This window comes from Vulpes vulpes, chromosome 6 (assembly GCF_048418805.1).
Source record: "Vulpes vulpes isolate BD-2025 chromosome 6, VulVul3, whole genome shotgun sequence".
In the NCBI taxonomy this organism is placed as follows: Eukaryota; Metazoa; Chordata; class Mammalia; order Carnivora; family Canidae; genus Vulpes; species Vulpes vulpes.
Genome location: NC_132785.1, coordinates 64,094,009 through 64,119,928, shown reverse-complemented (window position 1 = coordinate 64,119,928; position 25,920 = coordinate 64,094,009). Strand labels below are relative to the sequence as shown.

Sequence of the window (25,920 nt, the reverse complement as noted above, 5' to 3'; positions counted from 1 at the left end):
TTTAAATAAGCCAGGATTCTTTCTATTTCCACTTAGATACTTTCAAATCCCAGGTGAAGAATTTCATAGAACAGGCTGACACTTTCCATCCTCCCCCCATGCCAGCTCCTGATGCATGACAGAATCTTGACAGAAGAGCCTGAGAGTGAAACAAAAGTTCTACTGTGTGTTGGAGATGATGTTTATCATTATTATTAATAGCTAGGGTTTAATGAGCTCTTTTTAAGTTTTGGGCACTATGCTGAATACTTTAGCTGTGTTATTTTATCTGATCCTTACAATAACTCAACAAGTTATCCTCATTTTATACTTTGGGCAATTGAGGCTCAGAAAGGTTAAGTAATTTGCCCAAGGTCACAAAGTATGGAGCTAGGACTTGAATTTAGGTTTTTCTATCTCTAAAGCTCATGTTATACTGCCTAACCGATAAACACGTGTGTTTGAAATGTCCCAAGGGAACACATGACATCTCAGGGATGCTGCAGAAGTAGACCGAGTCTCAGATTCTACAGCAGAAATTTTGTTCTCAAACGACATGCCCAAAGTTCTAATGGTTCTTTTCAGAGATTTAAATTGCAGTGGCATGTGGTGGTGGGTGGGGGTGGTCAAAGTTAGATGTAAAATATTTTCTGGCAGCAAGGATTGCTAAATTTCAGAATTGTTCACAGAGAGGCACCGAGGAATTTCCTGCCCTAGACCATCAGATGAACCCAGAGCATATCCTAAATGGCCAGGGAGCATGCAGGGAAGTCTAGTTAGGGGTGGTATGGCACTGGGTCCCCCCTGGAGGTCCTTCCTGACATTCTCATTGGCTCGATGCTTGTTTATATCTCTATTTCTTTGAAAATGTTTTATATGCTCCTGAGAGCCCCGCACCATGAGCCACAGTAAGACATTTGTGTGTGCGTGTGTGTGTGTACACGCACATCTCATTTTAAAGCAGAGAAGGGAACCAACTCTCTTTGGCCTGGGGAAAGAACATTAATAAAGAGCCCAAGCAGATGCACAAGATTAAAGTATTTTTCAAACTAATGATTTGATTGATTGCCCCTAAAGGCCCAGCCAAAGAAGAACACAACTTACTTGGCTTCACAGTGAGCATGGTCCCGTCCCCAAAGGTTAATTTGCCTGTGTTGGTGTTACACAGTGCTCAGTGCTATTGCAATAACCTTGACTGGGGCCTCTAGGAAGACAGGTGGAGGTGGAGGAGGCAAGCAGGAAAACAAAACCTGAAATGACTGCCCATGGCCAAAACAATCTCCTTGTAATTAGGTTAGAACGTGGGATGAATACTAATAACTAGCAACTTCGCAGCCCGATTGTACTTGCCATAATTTTCCTTGAAAGAATGGGCCTTGGCAGGAGTACCTCCTGGGAAATTCACTCAAAGTAGCTACTGCTGGTCTCCTGGGATCCCATCTTGTTTGTTATTCCTGCAGGCCTTTGTCTATTTTCATCCAATTCCTGCCTTCTTCCTCCCTACTTTCCCTGGACCCTCCTCCTTGCGGCTCACATATTTTCTCAGGGAGAGACTCCATGGATAGCAAAAGTCAAGCATAAAACCCTAGGGAATCTATGCTTTAATAACCCTGTTTTCCAACTGGTATCATGAACCACCCAACACAAACCAAGCAAAGAAAACACCACCTGTGTTTTGACAGCTTCTGCATGATGGAAGACAGGCTTCTTGGGAAGAATAATTAGCCAGAAAAAAGAACTTACTTGGTGTGACCAGGAGTTTGGTGCCCTTCCCGAATGTGAGCTGGCTACCAACCCCAGAGTATACACAGAGTTTCCTTCCTTTGCAAAAACTCTCTAGATGCTGAGGAAATCAAACTACTCACAGCACAGGAGCAATGCTGACCAAAGCTCAGACTGTAATGGTAATCAGATGACAGGCAGAAGAGCCATGACAGAGGCTGGCCATGGGATGAACCATCCTTCACCAGGCGAGACCTGGCTGGAATTCAGAGGCCATCTTGCCCATCCTTTGGTCTTCAACCAAGGTGTTCTCTGACCAAAGACCTATCCATTCTTGAAGAGCCCCTGGGAAGGTGGCTCTCTTTTGCCAACAGCTTTTGCATTCAAGCATCTGTGCCTTATCTAATTGAAATCTGCTAACTGCAGTCTGACTTCTTGTTATCTCCAGCCTCTTGCCTTGAAGACCGGAGACTCCAGGTCAACAAACTCCAAATAGAAACTCATCATAACATACCACACCAGTCCCAGTGGTCCTTTCTGGGGAGAAAACTCCTATTGAAGGAACTAGGTCAAGGTGAATATTGGCTTTAACTGTAATTTGAATTGTTTTTACAATGAGAAATTTCATGTGTTACTTAGACAAATGAAAATTAATAAACATTAAATATATTAAATAGCTCCTGGATCTCAGATGAGCCTCCCTGTGTACCACAGGCCAAGGACTTTCTGGTTTTCTGTCCTCAAGTTTTGGTTTCCTGGGATCAGAGGAGGGAACTGGGCCAAGACATGTGGTCAGAGCAAGCTGGAAGTGCCGAGGCTGGGCTGATGTACATGTGCTTGCCTGTGATTGTCTGGTGGGCTTGTGAATCATGCTAGTGTACCTGCTCATCTTCCTGCTCAGAACTAACTTCCCAGCTCTTAACAGACCTTTTTTGGCGGGGGGGGGGGGGGGGGGGGGGCAAAAGCTTTCGTAGGGACCTTGAAAAATCATTAAGGGAAGAAGCCATGCTGATCAAAGTTAGGAATGGCCGCCGGATACTTACCTGCAATCACAGAAAGTCTTTCCTGAATTCCCACAGCGATTGCCTCCACAAAAGTCTGAATGCCTGGCTCAAGTTTTTCTGGATGTTTCCTCTTGTTAATCTTTTTCCCAGATCAAAATCTTCCCTTTAACAATAGTTTTTGTTTTCCCTTAGCATGTCTTTGCCTCCTTCTCCTTGACCCTCTACAAAATGTGGTATGATTAAGATGCCTCTGGCTTTGACTGTCTACAAGAGCTTCCATACATGACTGTATACAAGAGCTTGGGCCATGAAGTTGTGGCCCAAGAATGAATTTTTGAAACCTGCAAACTTCCAGTTTATTGTTAGCCTGTGAAAAATGTTTCAAAGGAAACTCCTGTCTCTGGTCTCATGATGAACTTTTTGCTGTGCTAGAAATGAAAAGGGGTGGCTACTTTTCCTACATGAAGAAAAGGATTTGGAAAATGGCACAGAGCGAGAAAGCCCAACCTAAGTTGTTGCTCTTGGCCGACACACCACCTTTGTTGCTTCTGACATTTAAGTAGGCCTTTAAAAAGTTATCTCCCACCCATCCCTGGAACAAGGGAAATGAGAAGGCATGGACATCAGAGCCAGGAATCTTAGCAGAGGCGCAACAGGAAAAAGCGAGTCTTTTATGAAGAGTGGAAGGAGAGGGTCTAGGCCGCAGTTACTTCCAAAACCACTTTAGTTGGAGCTAGAACTCACACTGAGTTTAACAATGTGTTCAAACAAAGTCTGCTAGGGACAAGCCCGGAGTGGGGAGAGGCTTGAAAATAGACTCTGGGCAAAAGTTCACAATTTTGTACTCTTGATAATATACAAACAATGAAAAAGATCATTGATATGTATGCAACAGAACACTGGCAGCAACTTTCCCAGCTCTGGAGGGGAAAGAATTGGTATTTGGCTAGGCTGTGGAAGGGCCAAGGTGCAGGCCTCCATGAGAGTGGAAGGGCCAAGGACCTAGATGCTGCCCACACATCTTCAAGCCTAAGAAACTTTTCATGCCTGACACCAAAACCACTTTGAATTCAGTGGGAGTTAATACCAGAAAATCACAAGAACAGCACTTACTGGGGAGAACATGAAGTTGAGTCCCCTTTCCAAAGATGATTTTTTCCGAACTTTGTACACACTATGATTGGGGCCATAACAAAAACTCTTGGTGACTCTTTTCAGGAAAGTTATACATCCCTACACAGATATTTCATCTTCCAGGGACCTAACAGATCCCCACACTGTCTCCTCCTACTATAATAAACAGACCTCATTATCTCTTCAGCCATCTTTCCCTGTGTCTCCTGGTTATTTTGCTTGAATTTTATTCTGCTTATTGCATAGAAGAAATTGCATGACCCCATTTAACAGCAAGGACAAATTATAAAAGCAAAAATTCAGCAAACTCCTTTGTGATATCAAACACAATTCTATTACAGAAGTCAAAAGACGTGTGGCCAACTGCCATTGGGCTAGAGATATTCACCCTTCAGAGCCCACAGAAATTTGGGGGCAGGTAAGGGCCACATCAGCCCACACATATGAATTTCCACCTGAGATAGAACTGCATTACAGAGCCCTCACCTCACCCTAGGCCAAGCACACGTTTGCTGCACTAACGATAGTCCTGAGCCAGCTGGGGGTAGTAAGGATCATTCATTTTGACCCAGAGGGATCCTAGTCTTTCGAGAAATGTTCTCCTTTCCCAGTCAATGGATATGGTCTCTCACCACTAAGAGATGGACACCTGATGCTGTTACCACCAGCCCTTACAGGCTCCTTGTTTGACTTATAAAGAACCGAGTCCTACTGTCTCCTCATGATCTATCTGACCCCTTGTCTATCAATCATTAAAACAATTAACATGGGTTGGTCATGTTTACCAGATTTAAGCAAACTTATGGCATGATCTAGCTTGTTTGCTGTCTTTTGGCATTCCCACAGCTAAATCATTCAGAAATAGGCTATTCTACTTTAAAGCTCCTTGAGTTGGTAATTTCATAGTCTGGATTATAACCCATTGTTGGGTTTAATAACTCAGTTAGCCAACTTGACAACACATGCCTCTTAATATTAACTTTTCCACTGACCTTTGGATGGGCCATGTTGCCCCCAAAATGGCACTATGGAGGAACTGACAGCTCCAGGAACGCTGGCCTCCTGAATTCCTTATTTCCCTCCTTTCCAGTTGGGGCAGGTTTAGAAGTTCTTACTCCCAATGGAGGAACTGATCATTAAACAAAAACCTTGTCATTGCACTTGCCATTTTATTTTACTCTGAATTTCCTCTCAGGTGTTTATAAAGCCATCTGGGCTCGTCAATTCATCTCTGAATTGTTTTTATCCCCCATTGCATTTGAATAGTAAAGCTATGTTTTTAGCAAAATCTGACATGTATGGGATTAGATGTGGACATTTGTCAAAATGGGAAAATGTGCGGGTTTTGTATTGGATCTATTAGAATAAATACATAGGCAGGCATGAGAGACAAAGAAGTTATGCTATACATATTAGTGGCATTTAAAATGGATAGATTCTCATTTTTAATAGAAAGAAAGACAAGCTTGGTGGGCAAAGTCACAGTAAACACACAAATCATTGCATAATATAGTATAAGAGGTATCATGGCTATAAATAACTCATAGCCCCAGTATCTCTTCAGAAGTAGGAGAGCTAAGCTACCACATTAAAGGCAATTTGGGGTGGTCTCATTTTGCATCTATTTATCATTGTTGCTCTAGTCTCAATAATCATGAATGTTTCATGCATTTGCAAAAGTCATTTTTCAAATGGTACATTTGTCTACATATTAAATTAAACCTTCACTAACTTCACAGGATTTATTTGTTTGGTCAAATATAAATAGAACATGGCCACTTACTGGGCTTTACCACCAGCTGCGTTCCTGTTCCAAAGAAGATTCTGGCGTTGTTATTGCCACAGCATTTCCTGCCTTTACTGAAATCCCTAGTAAAACCCCACAACACACGGTGGGGAGGAGGTTTTGGACTCCCTGTGATTTCTTTCTTTTCTGTGTCTTTGGAAATTGGCCTTTTAGGATAGGAAGAAAAAAATTGGTGCTGCTACATAAAGCAAAACACTTTTATTTTAAAAGACCAATCTTATGAACTTCTCAGACCCTTTTTGCATTTCCAGGCTTAAATCTGCCAAACCTGAGTCAAATAATTTGTTAATTCCTGTTCTTGCATGTATGAGTTCAGCCTTAGACACATAGGTCTGAAGAGATGAGTCAATCTTATTCCATAGAGATGTTTCCCAGCAACAGAGCCATGTGAACTCACATCTGGACTCCCCCTGAACTCCACAGTCTTGTGCCCTACTCACTGGTCAAGTTATTTTAAAGCTTTCTTAGCATGCAATACTGTCTATATGGTAGCAAAAGAAAATATTTCACCAAGGAAGAGTAATAAAAGGCAAGTAGTCCTATCATTTCTCAAAGAAGTTTCATCATGAACTCATGATATTTTAGACAGACAAGGGCAAGGAGTCTCTTACACTTTTAGAAAGTCCAGTCCTGAAATAAATGGAAGAGGTGAACATCTTTTGTTATAAGGAAGGCGTATCCTAAAGGCGAGGATAAGAGCACACGAGAGCCCCTTTATCACAAAGCATTGGCTGGATGGTAATATACATCAGGTATCAAAGAAAAGAGAGAGAGGGAGCATCTAAGACAGGGGTACAGGTCTTGGTTAAAGTGGAGATTGAGTTACAGAACCGTAAACTTGGAGAGAGAAGGAGACTTGAACTCATCTCCCACATGACTGTCTCTTCCTGATTCTTCAGATTTGAAGAGAAAGAATTCAAAACTGATGTTTGAACTCTCAGCCTGGAAGCAGTGGGTGTAAGAACAAACCAAGAGGACTTATTCTAGAGAAAATGAAAGGGGAGACAAATGTGGGAAATATAGGGAAGGTGTTACAAGGGTCCCAGTTTTAAGAGCTAACCTACCCTAAGCCTCCTCCTTGGCCTCCCCCACTCCGGATCAGTTCTGCCTGACTTGTCAGCAATCTCCCCAGCTGTAGTTCTGCAGTCTCTTTGGGAAGAAAAAGAAACAAAGAAGATACAGCTGGTAGAAGAGCTGGCAGACAATTGTACAAACAGCTTAGCAGAGGCTGTATCTACGTGGGTAAAGGTAGGAACAGACCTGACATGTGGCCTGGAAATAGAGTTCACAGAGCAGAGAGCCTGCAGCATCCAGGGGCTTGACATTGTCACAGAAGTTTCCCTCCTGGGATTTATCTCATCATTCCCTCTCTGCCATATCCTGGCAGGAAAGGGATGACTGTGAGGGTACTAGGTCACCCCTCAGCCCTCCTTTTCATCAGAGTGTCTGTTACTTCCTGCTTGTCCAGGACACAGAACCCCATTACTCACGTACTTGGCTTCACTGAAAGCACAGTTCCAGTCCCAAAGATGAGCTTATCTGTAGCACTCCCAGAGTTCACAGCCTTTCAGAGCCTTACAATAACCCACAGGAGGGGGTGTGGTGGGAGAATGGGGTGAGGATGGATTTTGTCTTTCAGGCTCAGTACCCCTTTGTCCCACCATTGCAAAAGCCGACTTGCCAGGCATCCCTTCAGCCTCCATATTTCCTTGCCCTGCTCTGCTACTGTCTTTTAAGTTATGTCCTTATGGGACTTGCACTAAGGTCCAGAACCGAGGTGATGCACCAGCAAGTGACTCGAAACTTTGCAGACATTTGCTCCCCACACAGGACAGCAGCCAGAGGCCAGGACTGGGGGCAGCTGCAGGCACATTACTTTTCACCTGCTGGTCTTTGACTGTGGACCATTCTTTTTTTCTCTGAATCTGCACTTCCAGCGGAATAAGGCCGGTTCTATCCTTGGGAAAGCATTCTAACAGTATCCGAGGGAATTAGATACTCCCTAACAACCCAGCTCTGCTCTCTTGGAGGGCTAGTTAAGTATTATTCATTCTGGAAGCAACTAGACCAAACAAGAGAGAGTTTAAAGAGAGTTGGTGGCTGACATTGCCTCTCACAGGGAATGAAAACCCCATTTGGGTTGAGTGCATTGTCTCCAGCAAGCCGGGTTGTTCTTAAAAATATAATTTGCATGCTATGTTTTGTGTATTATTCAACTCGTGTCTCCTCTCCCTTACAGGCGCATCTCTGAGACTTACCTGGCTTTATAATTAGCTTGGTCCCAGAGCCCCAGATCAACCGATTGTTGCTATCCACACAGTCACAAAAACCTTAACAAAAACCTTCACTGTCCTTCTGGGGAGCCTATTAGAGATAAATCCCAGATAAAAAGTCCAGAGCAAAGCACATAAAACAATGTAGGAATATTGACTACTGAAGATTATTTGCTCATTTAATTATATTTGATTCCCTTGCCCATTACAGATTCCACACACAGATGATGAAATTGAATGACTAAACATCCAAAGTCAATCTAGGTCTCTCTGCATATAAAAGGGGCATAATTCATAAAGTTTTCAGGTTGGTGAAGTTGAACTTGCTTCACCTTCCCTGATATTTTAAATAAAAATGCCAAAGAGAGAAACAGATAATTTGTTTGGAGTCATAATGCATCATAATGCATCTGATTCTCTGGTGTCTTCTTTCTACTGCTGATAAGATTCTAGTCTGAACCGTGGTATTTGCAGATAGATCAAGCTGATTGGGTTTACAGAGAGTTCTATCTGTGAGACACAGAGTCCCGAGGGGACACGGGTCTAGGCAGGGAGAGTCATGGAAGGCCCCACCCAGTGCTCAGGCGGGTGGCCTGCAGTACAGTGGGAATGTATCAAAGCCAGTTGGCTGTTTACAGAAAACACCTTTTCAAAATCTCTGTTTAGGTTTCCAGCACTTACTTGGAAACACTTGTAATCTGGTTCCAGCCCCAAAGAAGAGTCTGTCATTGTTGGTGAACACTGTGATTCTGAGGTCTACAAAAACTCCCTGAGCCCTGTAAGCACCAGCACCAAATAACTACAAATGGCAAAGCTTTGGAGATACAGTTAAGACACCAATATGGTGAAACGGTCCATTTTCGTTTTGGTTAAATTTTAGTGCCTGCATATGGCTATGGCTTGTGCTGACTGTTTTCAATTCACAAAGATGACAGCTCAAAATAACTCACCCGACGAAAACAGGGAATTTCAAGTTCTAATCTCAGTTCTGAGTTTTTTTTTTTTTTTTGCTTTGGCTTAAATTATTTAACTTGTCTGTGCTCCAGCTTTTCCACCTGTGAAGTATGTCTGATGATGTGTGACCCTGTTTATCTTATTAGATGGGTGCTGAGAAGATACAAGGTGGGTAGTAGTGCAGTGGGCTACACCAGAGAAACGCATTTTGAATAATGTGGGAAAATGAGCTTGTTCGAGCCACGATATCACTAACAGGAACAGGAGAGAATATGTTAGCTGAAGTTTATTGTCAAAATTGCTAACAAAAAGCTTTCTTAGTAAAAACTGAAGGAGAATATATCTGTCTCGTGTGTTCTCCCACAAGAAAGTTAGCAAACACGACCACTTAATCTGCCAGAATGGAGAGGCATGGAAAAGGTCAGCTGAATTCTGAGGCCTCAGTGCTGGAGAGGGTGGGCCATAAGAAAGAAATGCCAGTCCCTCCCTTCCTCGGCAGTGAACTGAGCATCGATTAGCTTCCCATGACACGCTAATTTCCCTTTGCTGTCGGTGGCACTAAATGAAATCAAAGTTATTTTTTAAATTGAATTTGACCATCTTAATGGTCAAACTGGCAGTGTGGCTAGATCCAGAAACTATATGCTCTATGACTCCCTGAGACGTGGGGGATGAAACAGAACTCCTCAGCATGATGTACAGACATACTAGTGCACAGAGACGAGAAAAGACACTTACGTGGTGTGACAATCACTTTGAGGCGGACCCAAAATGCAGCACACTCGCCAAGCCTGTCTGTCCACAGTGGCTGACTCGACTACAAAAAGTCTGCCACTGCCTCAGAGACACGTGTCTCAGATCCCAAGCTGGAAGCTACGGTGTCCCAGACAGGAGAGGATTCAGACTCATGAGTCACGAAAACCATGGTGTTCCTTACTCCACGCGGACCTTCCTCCCAAGGTTCTTCCTCATGCAGGGCCCCCAGCTCCAGCCTTCACGTGGGCATTGGGTAGCCCATGGCGGCTGCCTCCCCCTCTGGGTGGGGGGAACTCTGCTGGGGCCCGTCAGCAGGAGAGATTCCCTCAGGCACCGGAGCCATTTGAGGATCACTCAAGGAGCTAAGAAACTCCTCAGCAACACAACTGACAGGCTAAAGAGGCGGGCAGCAGCGTGCGTTGGGGTTCGTGCTGTGGGGGGGAAGGGGGCCAGGAATCCAAGGAGAGAGAGTCAGAGGCGGAAGGAACGGACCTGGAGTTGTAGGGTCTGAAGAGGAAAGTGAGAAGGAGTAGATAGACGCCACCAGCTGATGTCAAAAGGTGTCATGCTCTGCTTTGTGGGAACACACGAGTGAGTTCTAGGGGGAAGAAATGTCCCCGGCTCTGTCAGTTGCCCTGACCTAGTTAGTGCTGTTCTGCCTCCTCAAACAATCTCTCACGTGCAGCCGAGAAGGCCCACGCTACCAACGATCATCTCCCTTTCTTATTCCTGTATCCCAGAGTAATCTGACTGAATGTTCTACACGTGGGGGCAGGAATGGCAGCCACAAAAAGATACTCAGAACCGGCTTCTCTCTTTCTAATTAGGCTGTCAATCTGTTTAGCTAATAAGTCGTATGAAGTGTCTTAATCTCTTCCAAGGAAAGGAGTCATATAAATGCAAAATAGCAGCAGCCATAAGTCAAATGGCTTGCTGGGTATCTTTTCTTTGTGTGACTAGAAGGAAACTTTCTGCGCCGAGAGGAGACAGACTGGGGAAAAACACACAACAGCATTTGTTTTTATTAGGCTGAGTCTATACAGCACAGAGTAAAACAGATCTGGCAATTATTTAGGTAATGTGACAGTCAATTGAGGCAATTTTGAGCACAAAGAAGGTTTCTCCAGGACGTGCCTAAATATCTGGATCAGCTACTGACATTAATCAAATTAACTGGACAATTGTGCTGTGTAGACGCAAACTAATAAGTGTGCCTTGAAACCCTTCTGAAAGGGTTACATTTTATAAACTTAACACTAAAACTGGTCCAGTTTTTATACCCACCCTCTTTGTTTTGGCACAGCAATTGACATTTCCCATTTTTCTTACAAAACATGTCTTACATTTAGAGCCAGGAAAGTAAGGGTGACCCTCTCCCTGGGGAGTCTTATCAGGTTAACACACGGAAACTCATTTAGAAATTCATTAGGTGTCTGGGATGTGAGAGCTGGTCATTATAGATTAAGGGCTTTCTCTCAAGTAGTAAAGGACTTATGGGGAATAATGGTGAGACTTGTTCCAGGCCCAAAGAAAAGTCTTGTTCCAAGCTTGTTTGTCCCAGAGATTGGCATGGCTTTTCTGCCTAGTACAAAAACACTCTCAACTCTGCTAAATTTCCTTCCTTTTCTTCCTCTATATAGCTCACCAGAGGTATGCTATACATATTCGACTCTTACTTGGTGACAGTAGGAATTTTAAAAAGGTTTTTAAAAACCATCTTATGGAAAATACAGTCTTCCATGTTTCTCGACCAAAAGAATAAATTAAAAAGAAAAGATCCAAGTCACCAACAGTTTCTCTTCTGTCCTCCCCTATTTTTTCTTTATTTCTTTCTTTTACCAAACAAAAACTTGCCATTTCCATGCTTGAAAGACAGTTTTCTCCTTGAATGACAGTTCTTAGAGAATTCTAGAAACCACAGGGGTGGTTTCTACTCTAGTACACTATTAGGAAAATCATTTTTAGTTTTCATGAACCTCCCACATTGGATGTTTTTATTTCTCCAAGTTAGCCAGACTTACATTCTCTCAGTCTTAGCCTAGAATTCCCAGATCCAGTTCACCTTCAGGCTTGCCCCACTTTTTGCCTCTAGCTGAAACTGAATGGGTTGGGGAAGACCCTATTGGCTAGGTTTTACACACATCCTACTAAATATTACAAAAGGAAAATAAAACTGAACAGTGAAAGTCCTTGGTTAGAAGTTGAGAAGGCAGAGAAAATTAGACAAGACACGAATGTAGTGGGCAGCTGTACCTCAGTCGGGAACATCCAGACCTACCTGGTTTTACTCGTAAAGTGGTCCCCTGCCCAAAGATGAGTTTTCCTATGTTGCTAGAGCCACACTCTAGTGCTGCACTTTACAAAAACTTTAAAAGGATAGAATTATTCCCTTTTCCTTCCCCCTACCCCCAACAACCTGATTTAGTCATAATAACTGATATTTACTGAAGACTTACTAAGTGCCAGCCACTAGGCAAAGCCCTTTATAGGTACTAACTCTTTTAATCTCATAACAATACAGTGAATTAGGTAGTATTATTGTCCCCATTTTACAGATGAGAACAATGAGGCATGAAGAGATTAGGTAACCTGCCCAAGGTCACACATCCAGTAAATGGCAGAGTTCAGTATGCCCTGCAGTTCAATTCTAAAACTCATGTTCTTAAGCACTATGCTATTAGCCATCTTTTCTATTTTAGGTTTTCCTTTGAAGTGTGTATGCCAGTAACATTGACAAAACAGTTAGCTCACTGACCCTAATAAATGTACCCTGAGCCTGTTCTCCTGAAAGGCTCACATTTCATCAACTGAACATTAGAACCGATTCGGTATTTACACGCTGTCTCTTCATCTGGGCACTGCAATTGACATTTCCCATTTTTTTTTCTTGCAACGCGTGTCCTACATTTAGAGCTGCAAAGGTAAGGTGACCTTCTCCCTGGAGAGTCTTATCAGGTTAACACACAGAAGCTCATTTAGAAATTCATTAACACCTACATCAAAGATGCCTTTCCCGAAGCTCCTTGGCTCCACTGTAAACTCCTCTTCTTCTCCCCGAGCTTTGTGGAGCCTACAACTGCTCTGGGAGCTAGCCCCAGCCAAAGCCACAGCAAACGCTGCTGGGAACACAGCCTGATTGTGTGAAGCATGATTCCAAACAGGGTAGGTGGTCTCTAAGATGCTCCTGAAGATTCTGGGAGAGAAGAACTTCTCGGGGGAGGCCAGAATTAGGGTGAAATCAAATCCTCTCCTGTTACTACTAGCAAATCCTCTCTAAGCCTATAAGCCAAAGAGGACTCAGAAATGCAGTAATTATATGGCAAGTCTGAGTCATTCTGGATTGTCCATGGTGGGGAGGCTTTCTCCAGGGTGGCCACAGGGATGGCCCAGAGTCCTGGGAGTTCCTGGCAGTGCCTGACTTATCTTTGGCCAGGGGGAAACAGTATTTACAATGGCCCACGTGAGGTTGGCACAGTGTGAACGGAGGGGGCTGTGCTACATGATGCATATTGTCACCTTCTCCAACTTTCAATCCCTAAAGTCTCTTTCTTGGAATGGGTCCTCCTGTGCTCTCTATGAAAATAATCGAATACTCTAACTGCCTTCCTACCATGCATTTCTGGATCCCTCTACCAAGTTATTTTGGTTGAAGGGTAAGCAGGGGCTCAGTTTGGGCGGACAGGAGAAAAATGTGACCCGCAACTGCACAATTTAAACATTAGGGCTTAAAAGGGAGACAGTTCTGAGATATTTCAAACTGCAGAGACAGGTTTGAGAGAGTTAATTTGAAGACTCACTTGGATTTACTGCCAGCCTTGTTCCCAATCCCCAAATCAGCTTACGGTTGTTGCCAATATTACATAGTCATAGGAAGCTTTACAGAAACCGACCAGGCCAATGTGTATCAGGAAATCCCTCTCAATCCCCAAATCCAGCCAGCGTGCTCCTCCAGCTGGGACCCTGGCCAAAGAGGCAGGGGAGGAGACTATTTATTATTGTGGTCAATTCATAGCATGGTCGGGATGGAAAAGCTCTTCTCAGATAAAATAGTTCATCCCTCCATCTTTAGACCGAGCTGCCCCCTGACCGGCAAGGAGTGCTGCGATCCTGGAGAAGCCACTGGGGAAGGATCCTCCCACTCCCATGCCCAGCCATCCCTGCATTCATCACAGTCAGAACTGTCTAGTCCAATGGTTAAGACAGAAAGGACAAGGAATCTGTTATTCTCCAGCCCATTTTTTCCTATGTTTGGCCATCACACATGTGCCTATTTTCACAGGTACCTATGGCATGTGTATACACTGTATAACCATTAGGATTCACAATTAGAATTAACAGAAAAAATAAAATTGGGTGGAGAAAACAGCCCCCATATGAAGCTTACTGCTATGGCTTCCTTTAGAAATTAGAGCATTCATTATGGATTCAGCAGAGATACTTACGGGGTTTGACCATTAACCTTGTTCCCCCTCCAAATGTGAGCCTGTTGCCTGCATTATTATTCACACAGTGATCTTCAGCTCAGCAAAAACCTCCTAGAAACTGAACTAAGTTTTCCCTAAAGATCTTCTGGAAGGAGCGATACCACGAGCACAGAGAATATTAAGTAATTGTCAGAGTAATAACCTGGCACAGAATCCTAGTGCCAGCTTGGATTTCAGGACTGTTTCCACATTGGCTAAATGAAGGATATTCTTTCTAAATATTCTAAAGAGGGAGTTTTCCTGCACAAGCCCAGAATGCTGACTGCCAGAATCCTAGCATATCCTCCGGTGTTTTAGCTAATAATTCACCAGGGTTTCTGAAGATCATACTCCTCATTCGGATAAAATAGGAACAGCTCATGTCCATGGCACCAAGCCAAAGGAGTCAGAGATTTTGTCATCGACCGTGGGAGAGAGCAAGGCAGCTGCAGGAGGGGTCAGCATGTTGGTCCACCCCTCAGGGGGCTGGAGCCAGACACCTCTGACCAAGGTCCAGCCTGTGGAACATCAAAAGGATATTTCCACCTTTTCTCATTCCAAAGAACTAGAGACAGGCGCAGGCACTGGCCAGCCCTGAATTCACCAACTCCAACCGCAGACCTTTTCACTCCCTGCTTAGATGGTCACTAGGACAAGGACACCTCTCCTCTTTGTCCTAGGGTAGACTTTTCAATTCTTTCTGTCCCTTTCCCCAGGTCACATATCTTGAGGATTACTTTGAACTCTTTCTCCTATTATTGAACTATTTCTCCTAGGTAGCTTCTCCTATTCTTTCTAGATGATCCTTTGAGATATCTCTTAATTTTGAGGGTAACTTGAAGGAAAATCTGAGAAGGAACTCCATGGGCACCACTGCTCAGTGTACAGCATGGTATCCTCCTTTCCCTCATTTTGGGCTGCCTAGAGGACCAGGGGCTTAACGAGCAACACTCAGGAACAGGCCATTCCAGAGGGAAAACAAGAAACACACAGGTATTAAGGCAGTCCATAAATTTCCTACTTGGATTTAGTCAGTGTCCTTCCTTCTCCAGAGAATATCTTCCTGTGGACGGATCCCTCGCTCCCATATCCATTACAAAAGCACCTCCTTTCTTCCTACTTTGTTGTTTGCCTGCTGGATCTCTTACCCAAGCATCTTTAATTTTTAAAAAGGGCTATAATTTCTCAAACTCTCCCTGTGAAATTAAGTCTGGTGTCACCTACACAGGGTGTCCTGGCTAAGACACTGTGAAACTCAATTTGTTTCATGTGTACAAGTCTGTTTATAGTGGTGGGTCCATGGTGACTGATTAATGAACACGAAGTGTAGGTGTGAGCATGTGTCAGCATTCAGGGGAAGTAGGTGGCCCGTTTGCCTGGAGCAGAACATTTGTGGAAGGGAATAGCTGGGAATAAATTTAGAGAATGGAAATGGCCCAGGTTTTAGAGAATCTTAAGTGGCAGGCTAACAAGTGGATATAATGGCTTCTCAAAATATGAATGCCTAGAATATGAAATGTTGAGTTGGACACAGGAGAGCTCCCCCAAAAGAAGGGTAGGAAAAGCAAGTGAAAAGTATGGAATGAGAATACAGTTTTATTTTTTTAAATTTTATTTTTAAAAGATTTTATTTATTTATTCATGAGAGACAGACAGAGAGAGAGAGAGAGAGAGGTAGAGAGAGAGAGAGAGGCAGAGACACAGGCAGAGGGAGAAGCAGGCTCCATGCAGAAGCCCGACATGGGACTTGATCCCAGGACTCCAGGATCATGCTCTGGGCCAAAGGCAGGCACTAAGCCACTGAGCCACCCAGGGATTCCCAAGAATACAGTTTTAAAAGGAGAATAAGGAACAAAGAATTCCTACTGTGTTTAAAGGGGTCTCTCAAGCTCTTTAATTAATAAATATTTTTCTAATGATTAATACAATTCTAATGAGAATGGTGGTAAATCCATTGTGGCGAGCCACGGAGTAGAGAGACCCAGAATTGCCACTTCAGGTAGCAGTAATGTTCGCTTCTACAGCTTATAATGAGTATTTCTCTTATTTTACCTTTTCTTGACCCTCTAGCACCAACACCTTTAAAAATGAAGTCTTGTCTGTAATACTCACTTGGTAAAACCTTCAGCTTAGTGCCTTTTCCAAAGGTGTATTTGTAGTTTCCTGAGGTAGTCACAGTGTTATATGGCTCTACATAAACCACCATAAGGTTACCATTTCTTGGAGTAGCTTTGCTGTCAATTAGCAGGACATCATATGCACTTTCCCATTGAAAGGTACTGTTCTCGTGGTTTTCTAAAAGGAATTTACTTGGGATGATATCTCAGTTTATACATAAAGTTTTCTCTGCTTTGGTGGGGTCTGAGTTTGCAAAACTTCCTCAATTTCATGTTATGTTTATCTTAAGTGTATTTATTAAGAGGCTATTTTAATAAACATGTCAGGATTTAAACCTCTAAATGATTGTTGACCCTTTTGAAGTAGTCCCTTTAGGACTTCCAGTGAGAACCAGTTTAAGAGCGACACACACACACACACACACCAGTGACATGATTTTATATTCATATCTCATTTTGGAACCAAAATAGTACCAGTAATGAGTTTTAGTCCCTTCTTTCTTTATAAATCATAGCTCTGAAAAAAAAAATAAATCATAGCTCTGAAAGTCTTTTGATTTTTAACAGAAATGAAATCCACTTTCAAAGGATAAAGCCATGATGGATACTACAAAAAGAATGTGCCTTAAAAAAAAAAAAAAGGATGTGACTTGACCTTTAAGGGCAGATTCAAAAGCAGAAGGGACTCATGGGCAGTGAGTCATGAGACTAACCTATGTGCCACTTTCAGCTGAGTGGCTTACCTGGGCCACTCATTTAAATGTATCAATTCCCTTTGCTAACAAATCAGCCCCATTACCTAAGTGTCACACCTGGTTCAGGCATAGAGGGTTGTTGACGAGAAATACTATGAAATGCAAAGCGGCAGGCTTTACTGCAAATAGTATGCCTGTTTGTCCTTCTCCGATTGACTCAGCATTATATGGTCTCATTCATTTGGGGAATATAAATAATAGTGAAAGGGAATATAAGGGAAGGGAGAAGAAATGTGTGGGAAATATCAGAAAGGGAGACAGAACATAGACTCCTAACTCTGGGAAACGGACTAGGAGTGGTGGAAGGGGAGGAGGGCGGGGGTGGGGGTGAATGGGTGACGGGCACTGAGGGGGGCACTTGACGGGATGAGCACTGGGTGTTATTCTGTATGTTGGTAAATTGAACACCAATAAAAAAATAAATTTATTAAAAAAACCCAACAACAACAAAAAAACAAATAGTATGCCTGCATGGAAAGTATCCCCCAGTTTTTGTAATTCTAACAGGAAAGAGAAAAATAACAAAAAAAGCAAAACCACAAAACGCTGAATTCTGCAAGTGTGGGGATAGCTCGTACCTCTTTGATACTGCTTTCTATAATCCATCTTTGTTACGCTGTCCCTGACAGCTTCACAGTTTGCTTTATCACAGGTAATCCCGCAGAGATGGGGAGTTTTCTAAGGTCCTGGGATTCTCTGCTCCTCCTATGAGGTCACCTCAGCCAGCCATGGTAAATGGGTGAGGCTTGTCCCCTGGGTGAACAGGGCCCGTCCTGTCTCCAGAGAAGGTTTTCTTCTACTATTCTCCCAGAAGAGGAAAGCCATGAGGAGCTTGTAATCCTGCTGCCCAAGCCTCACCGGAGTCCTCAGTCCACTTGCCAGATTTTCCTATTCTACTGGGTGACAGGGGCATAAACTTAACTGGATCCCCAGCACTTATCTGTTAAGGACACGCTTCCTTAGCTCCACACTCCTGCTTTGGTCGCCTCCCTTTCCATTTGTTTTATATCTGTCTCTATCACAAAGCTTTTCTCCTCTTATCTCTGCCTCTTTCCCAAAGCCTTAACGTGTTATGTGGACCTTTGAGAAACACTGCTTGCAGTATTAATACAATTTATCAAACTGCCCATAGACCTGATAACCAAATCCAGCCTCTGGGGAAACGCATGTTCATATCTGGCTCACACATCCGACATGGTTAACAACTGCACACTAAATGAAGCAATTAAATTCAGCTGTGTTTCAACAGGTCCCACTGGATTTCTTTCCAGAAAGGATAATTAGTTAACCACAAGAACTCACCGGGTATGACCAGCAGTGAGGTGCCTTTGCCAAAATTGAGGCTATACCTGTTGTCTGAGTTCCACAGTGCATTTACCTTAAACAAAAAGCCCCTCACAGTAACCACTCTGCTGTTCCCCTCACGTGGCTCCCCAGTGGCTCTAATGTCTGAAAGCCAACCATGTAGCAGTCACACAGACCATGGCTTGTCCATGAGACCATTGCTGAGAAGGTCACCCACTTGCCATAGTGAGGAGGGCAATCACTCCCAAGAGCTGCCATCCCAGGGAGAAGACCTTGTTTCATGTCCTGAAGCTCAAGAGTTTTCCACCATCTGGCAGAGGGAAGTTGGCTTTCCACCAACTGGGCTGAGGACAGTTGGGGGGTGGGTGGGGGGGAAGGCATAGATCAGGAGCAGTTCTGAGGGCTCAAGGGTGAAGGGTGGAGAAACACCACCAGAGAAAGAGGTTGGTGAATTTCACTTCCTACTCTGGGTTGTCCTTGTTGATTTAGTTTCCAAGACCCCCAACACTTACTTGGTTTAACGGAGAGTTGAGTGCCTTTTCCAAAGATGAGTCGTGCTTGGCTGCCTCCATAATTCACACAGTCATATGGCGCCTTACAATAACCAGTGGGAGGGAAGGACTGGGGGGACACTGGGCAAGGGAGGCCACTTTCCCCTTTGGTGGAAGCCTCACCACCCCGCAGCCTCAGCTCCCAGCTCCTTGGCAGGGTTATAGGACATTCCTCTAAAAGTAACAGCCGGCTGCATGGATAGATCTGAGCTTGATCCTAATCCACCGTTTTGGTGGAACAGAACACTGGGTTTTGATATCCCGCTCATGCCTGAGACACATGGGACAATTGCAAAGTCAGGCAGAGACATGCCACTTAGCATAGGTGGTCACAATGGGGGCAGAGAGTGATTATTTTAGGGACCAGGATCATCACGCCACTTTCAGAGCCATAGTTCTTGTGAAAAATATTAATGAAAACAACAACAAAACCCAAAAGATACAGTAAGAGAGCTATTTGTACTCCTTTTGGATTGGAGGGGTTCTCATTGAGGAAAACCTGATTTCTGAGTTGTTAGGTCTTTTTCTTGGTCTTATCACAGAATATGGGTGTTGCCTATTATCTTTAGCATTTCTTTAGCATATCCAGAGCCAATGAACAAGCCTGTGAAAACTTCTACTTCTTCATGACCTGTCCTTAGGATTGCCTGAATTCACTAACTAACAGACTTCCCATCAGCTCAGGCACAAAGAAATGAGGCACATCAATACAGGTAGGAGTGGCAGTGTCCCAAAACTGCACAGAAAACCAGCACCACTCATACCAGCTTTTGAGATTGACCCACTCCCCTCACTCACTTGGCTTTACAGTCAGTCTGGTACCTGCTCCAAAGTGAAGGCCATAGTTATTATTGCCACAGCGATACACCCTTTAACAAAAACCTCCCGGGGAAGCCTTGCAGCCAGGATCCTAATGTAGCAGGCATGACGCAGAGAGGCACCGACCAACACCACACCACACAACAGTCCTATTCTCCTTTTACAATAGGAACCCAGCCACTGTGTCATGCTTCTAGGCTGCCAGGGTGGGTACGTCTCAGTTCACTGAGCACAGCTAATCTAGACCCCAAATTGGCACTCTGAGACATCTCATCAGCTTTCAAACAAGTTCCTGAACTGTGTATAAACCCATGCCACAAACAAATCATGCCCAAACACACTGTTTGTCTTCAGGGACCACTATGTATGAGGTGCTGCTGGGTGGCACGCTCCAGAACTTCTATAATTTGCATCTTAATTATGGGTTCAAAATACTCAAACTACTCATCTATATAATTTCATGTTAATTATCACGTAGTCATCTCATAATTGGCAAATAATGAAACACAGCAGAACCTTGGGGGAGAGAATTGGCATTTGACTATGTGTTCAGAGGCCTAAGGTTTTGCTTTTACTGCAGCGAGGGCCCGACCAAATGACTCCTCTCAGAAGTTAAGAGTGTAAGATGTTAAGCAAGTTTCCTTACAGCCTCTCTAAAACAGTCATTAGAAGGTCATCTAACCCGCTTCTTGTCATTTACACGTATGCCCCCTGAGAAGTGATGGGAACACACAGGACTCTCTAGTCTCCATTTGAGAACCCTTTTCATTCTGCTGTCTGGAGTGACAAAGTCTTGAAGATGAATTAATTCCCAAGCTTATGTTCCAAAGGAAACACAGAGTGTGAAGGCCGAAGAAGCTTGGAGCAGGGAAAAGTCTGTTTTCACAGGTAGAAGGAAAGATTCCATCATGGAAAGAGAAAGAGCACAGATCCTGATTGAATGCAGATATCCTCAATGAGAACTCTGGGAGGGAGGAAGGACTATGTCCAGCCAGGACCGCCCCTCCATGGTAGCCCTTATTTGAAAGCAACACACAGTTAAGTTACCTCATGGCTCCCATCACCTACCTAGGGTGACCTGAAGCCTCGTTCCAGTCCCAAAGATGAATTTCCTGGCACCACCAGTGGTCACACTGTGAGATGCTCCATAACAGAAACCTGCTGCTAGAGTTTCCATCTGGTCTCCACTCTCCACTGGCTTACTCAGAGCTCTCTCCATGATCTCCTCCCAGATGTGCGGCTGGGTGGGCCCTCAGAGACCCATTACCTATTTCCAGACACTGCAGTTATAGCCACTCTGAGGGCAGTAGGGCACTGGTCAGACACCTGCTTGGCTAACACTATCGGCCCAATGGCCCTCTCGGGCCTTAACTGATCATGGGGTGCTGCCTAGGTGCTTAGGGCCAAAGGGTTGTCAGGTTAAACTCTACAGACTCTTGAAACTGAACTCTTTGTCCTTTTCCTCTCTGGGCTTTATGTTAATGGATCCCTCTTGTCAGACTTGTTGAGTGATGGGGCTCAGGAATCAAATGATGAATCACTGTTCTAGTATAAGGTCGTGAAATCAGGCAGAGAAGAGGGCATGAAGGCAGAGAAAGAGAAACAATGAAATCTCTATATGCACAGCCATTTCCGAAATTCCTACGAAAGCCATTTTCATTGTAAAAGTGCTGCTGGGGATCCCTGGATGGCTCAGCATTTGGTGCCTGCCTTCGGCCCAGGGCATGTCCTGGAGTCCCGGGATCAAGTGCCACATCAGGCTCCCTGCATGGAGCCTGATTCTCTCTCTGCCTGTGTCTCTGACTCTCTCTCTGTGCTTCTCATGAATAAATAACTAAAATCTTAAAAAAAAAAAAAAAGTAGAGGTGTAAAGGTGCTGTTAAGAAAGTAGCCCACAGATGTTCGTGCCCCAACCCAAAGTGGTACCTTTTGTCCACCAGAGCCCAGAATTTCCAATGGCCTCATAATCAAATATAATCACACAAACACAGCACACAGGAGTCCTCAAGGCACGGACTGTGTCACCTCCCTCATGTACATAGCTCAAAATCCCCCTGTGTGTGTTGGATGGTGCCAATGAAGGCGGTGGTACCAGAAACTCATCAGCAAGGTTTGGAAATGTCCCCATGGGGGCTGTATTTAGACTCCCACGTCCCAAGCAGAAGCACTTACAGGGCTTGATGATGAGTTGGGTCCCTTTCCCAAAGATGAGTTTGTTAGCTGTTCCTACAGTGACACCCTAGGTCGACACTTTACATAAACCTCTCTGCTAGAGACCCATGCTTTGAAGCTCTCAGAACCTCTACAGCTGCTCTGAAGCCCATGGACAACAGGAAGAGCTTGTATAGGCCTGGCTGGTGCTGTGGGTCATTTCTGCCACACCCTTGTTGCTGTCATAAAAGCCCGAAAGACACATGACCAAGGGAAGGGGCCCAAGAATGAGGACTGGGAGTGCCATCCCACAGCCACTCACTGTATCATGAGAACGGTGGTGGCCACGAAACTCTCCCCAGTTACATAGGAGAGAGGATGGAGGATATGGAGACCCTTCCTCACTGATATTTAAAGGGGCATGAAAATATGTCATGGTTTGTCTATCTGGAATCTAAAACAGGACAACTCAAAAGTCAGGCCAGAATACATAATAGGAAAAGACATAAATACCTCAAATACCTCACATCCCCTCAGACTTACTGGGCCTGACTGTTAAACGAGTCCTGGTCCCAAAAGTGAGCTTGTCCCTGCTGCCAGTCTTCTCACTGTTGTCAGCAGCTTCACAGAAACGGGGCAGACACCTGTCATGAGTGTCACCTCACCAGCCCATCCCCATCTGCCTGGCTTTCCTCTGACACGACCTAGAACTCGCACCCTCTGTGTCCCCCACCCCCCCACTATCCCAAGTTCTCACACTGCCCTAAGTCACAGGCTTGGGAGAAATCACTAAGCTAGAGATGACATACTAAGTTTTCCATTTTGGAGTCTAGACACCACACGGCAGGCAGTGTGGTCCACAGAGACACTGACATAAAAAATATATATATTAAAAAAAAAAAAACCCTCTATTTTAAAGCTGTGGGTCACACCCGTTAATTGCTGTGATAGACTCTCCCAGAGGCAACATTCAGCAACTTGAGCGAATCACACTCAGGAGGTGTTTCTAGTGCCCCCGAAATCTCATGTTGTGTTTCTTTGGAGTCAAGTATTTCTAAACCAGAAAGTTGACTCAATATGGAACAAAACTTGGGCTAGGATTAGAGTGGGCCAGAATGTGTTTTATACTCACAGGGCTCGACTCTCAAAAACGGTTCCTGAGCCAAAGATGAGCCTCTTTCCTAAATCAGCTTGTTTCCTACAGCATCAGACTCCTGTACAAAAAACCATGTGGGCATGGGTGTGTGTGGGGGTGGGTGGGGGGCCAGTGGCTAGGCCCTGGAAACAGAGGACTATTCCACTTTGCTCTGAGGAACTGCTGATATTTGGCCAAGAAGCCAAGGACTTTGGAATAATTGCAGAAACTTTTACATGTGGAAAGGTCTATTGTGTATGGAATTTGGCTTGTGTTTGGTCTCTGTTTCTTGGCCTAGATAAATGTTGCAAATCTTTACTTGGAGGAACACTCCAAAGGGTTAGTGTATATTTTCTTCCATGGCTCTTCTAGCCCTCTAGCCAGAATTTTCTTTCATCTCATTAATCCTAATCATACTCCCCTGTTCCAAGCCATTCTATTCTGCTGTGATGTCCTCTAATTTCAAAACCCATTGCAACTACCAACCACTAACAATTTCTGGAAGCACCGCTTGGAAACAAACTCATTAGAGCTGGCTTCCACATACAGCTTTCAGTCATTTGGGACTCCGAGTTGGTTTAGAGCCACTCTTCCTGGCCCCTGCTGGGTATAGCACTCTTACACTGAGTTGCTCTGCGTGGCACTTTCCCGGTGTGTTATGTTTTGCCCTGGGATGATTCTCTGACCGCTTCTGGCTACTATGGCTCTGTGGCCAGGAGCTGCCTGACCATCACTGGGTCCCCAGATTCCACTGCTCGGGTCTCACTTTGTAACTCCACGACACTGCCTGAGCTCCCCAGATACACAATGAGGAGAGTACGACTCTCCTACCTTATCTGGACGGGGCAGAAGAAAGACCTTGGATGTCTAAAGGCGCTCTACCAGGCCTAGCTGGGAGGCGCTTTGTCACGCAACTTGCACTGGAACGGTCTGAGCCAGTCAGATCCTCAATACTGGTGCCTGTAAGGTCTGATGTAGCAAAAAGAAGAAAAAAATAAAAGAGATTCCTCTAGGTAACTGAGTAGTTAAGACAGTTGGAAAACGCAAGCTTGGAAAGGTTCTATACCTTCAATTTTTGCTTTTGCAGTATGCTTTTCTTTTCATTTGGTGAAGTTGTCTTTGGTTATAAAGTGGACATGTTCAAATTTTCCACAGCTTTTAATTTCAGGTGCAAGAAATGTATGTGCCCTATGTTTTCCCCATTAGTCTGTGTGTATATATATATATATATATATATATATATATATATATATATATATCTCCAGTATCCCCCTCTCTATTTCTGTCTATCATTTTTCTGTCTCTCATCTATCTAGACATAGCTGTTTTAATGGTTAATTCTGTTCCTTGCCCAATCTATAATTTACTAAATGCAGATGTGCTGCCATACTGATAAACTACTGGAGAGAAACAAAACAAAAAACCCCAAACCCCTGAGTTTTCCAAGTTTAAACTTTCCCCCTTGGAATCAGGGTTTTGTCTTGCCATTGATAAGTCTGCCCCACCAGAACATCAGCTCTTAGCACCTTTCCAAGTATCTTTGCCATCTGTAAAGAGAGCCACACGTTGGACTAATTTTTAAAATTATACTGCCTGGCATTCTGCTTGCCTGCCTCTCTGGCTCTCCTGGTTGCTTGTCTCTTTGGTAGCCTATGTTTCTACCATTCCTTCCAAACATATGCAGTACTCTAAGTGAAAATTATCATGCAAGATGAAAGCGAGGATGAAGTCATTCTGTCTGAATTCTCTTCACATGTCACATTAGCACCTGATGGCAATGGCCAAAAACAGAATTGTGAATCATATTTTCTGGTTTTGAATTAAATATTCAAGACTGAAGTTCCCTAGGAAGCTCAGGTACTTGGCTGACACCCATCTCTACCAGTTATGAGAAAGAACAGATAGAAGTTCTCATGCCTGAGCCTGCATGGTCCAGCATGAAACCCCCTCTCTGAATCTTACACAGGTGACCTGGAAATTAAAGAATAGCTGGTCTCCTGACCAAGGGCAAAGTACTTACTGGGTGTAACAGTGACTCTAGTTCCTGTCCCAAAGATTAAGTTGTTGCTTCCATAGTTAGACACACAGAGTTCTAAGTCATTACAAAAACCATCCGTCCAAACTCTTTACCCTGTACTGGAGCCCCCCCACCAATTTCTCGTGCTTCTCCTCCCTGCCATGCTTCTATGGCCTCAAAGCCACCAGTGACTCTTTTGTACCATTCCCTGCTGGAGCAACTGAGAGAGAAACTGAGATAAAAGGCTAGAATTAGGAGAGGCTTTGGCATGTCAGGTCTGTTTTGTTTTTTTCTGCCAAATTTTCCTTTGGAGAGAACAGAAATTCTCGTTCTCTGTCCGGGTGCTGTCAGCGATCCCTGAGCTCCAAACTCAGCGACGAGCCTGGACACACACTTCTGCCGTCTTGCTCATCCCCAGATTTGAATTTTTTCCCAAATTGTCCCATTTCCCTTTTCTAGCCTTCTGACCCATTTTCTCTCAATTGACAGCTGTCCCTCAACTTGCTGCTACAGTGGCTTCCTCCACAAAGGGCCACACGTCTCTGGTCAGTGCAGAAGTGAGGGGTCAGCGAGGGGACAGCCTGCTCCCTCACCCTGGGGATTTTCAAGGAGAGGGGGGAGGAGAGAAGGGAAGGGGAATAAAGACCTGTAGAACCATAAATCATTCTTGGAGTGGAGGGGAAGGGCTCTCCACTATGTTCCAGAGAAAGTTATGCCTAGGAGCAGAGAAATAGAGGAACAGACTTTTGACAATGCTTGCTAGAGTTTCCAGGCCTTGCTCAACACCACCCTGATGGAAAATTGTCTTTGACTTACTTGGAATGACAGTCAAACTTGTCCCTCTCCCAAAATAGAAGTTCTGGTTACCGGTGTTCCACTGTGATAGGAAGCTCAACAAAAACCAGGCAGATGAGAGAGCCAGGGTCACACCTGGGGCCCCACCTGGCCCGCCCAGCGAGCAGGCAGCGGGGCAGGCTG

General features: G+C 44.3%; 1 protein-coding gene across 1 annotated transcript in view; it reads right to left on the bottom strand.

Moving 5' to 3' along the window:
• LOC112909605 (T cell receptor alpha chain MC.7.G5-like) overlaps positions 1 to 25,920 on the bottom strand; it is a 531,968-nt gene that overhangs the window by 36,958 nt on the left and 469,090 nt on the right. The window contains exon 4 of the mRNA XM_072761190.1: positions 18,782 to 18,844. Within this exon, the coding sequence (XP_072617291.1) occupies positions 18,782 to 18,844 (63 nt within the window). The remainder of the gene's footprint in view (positions 1 to 18,781; positions 18,845 to 25,920) is intronic.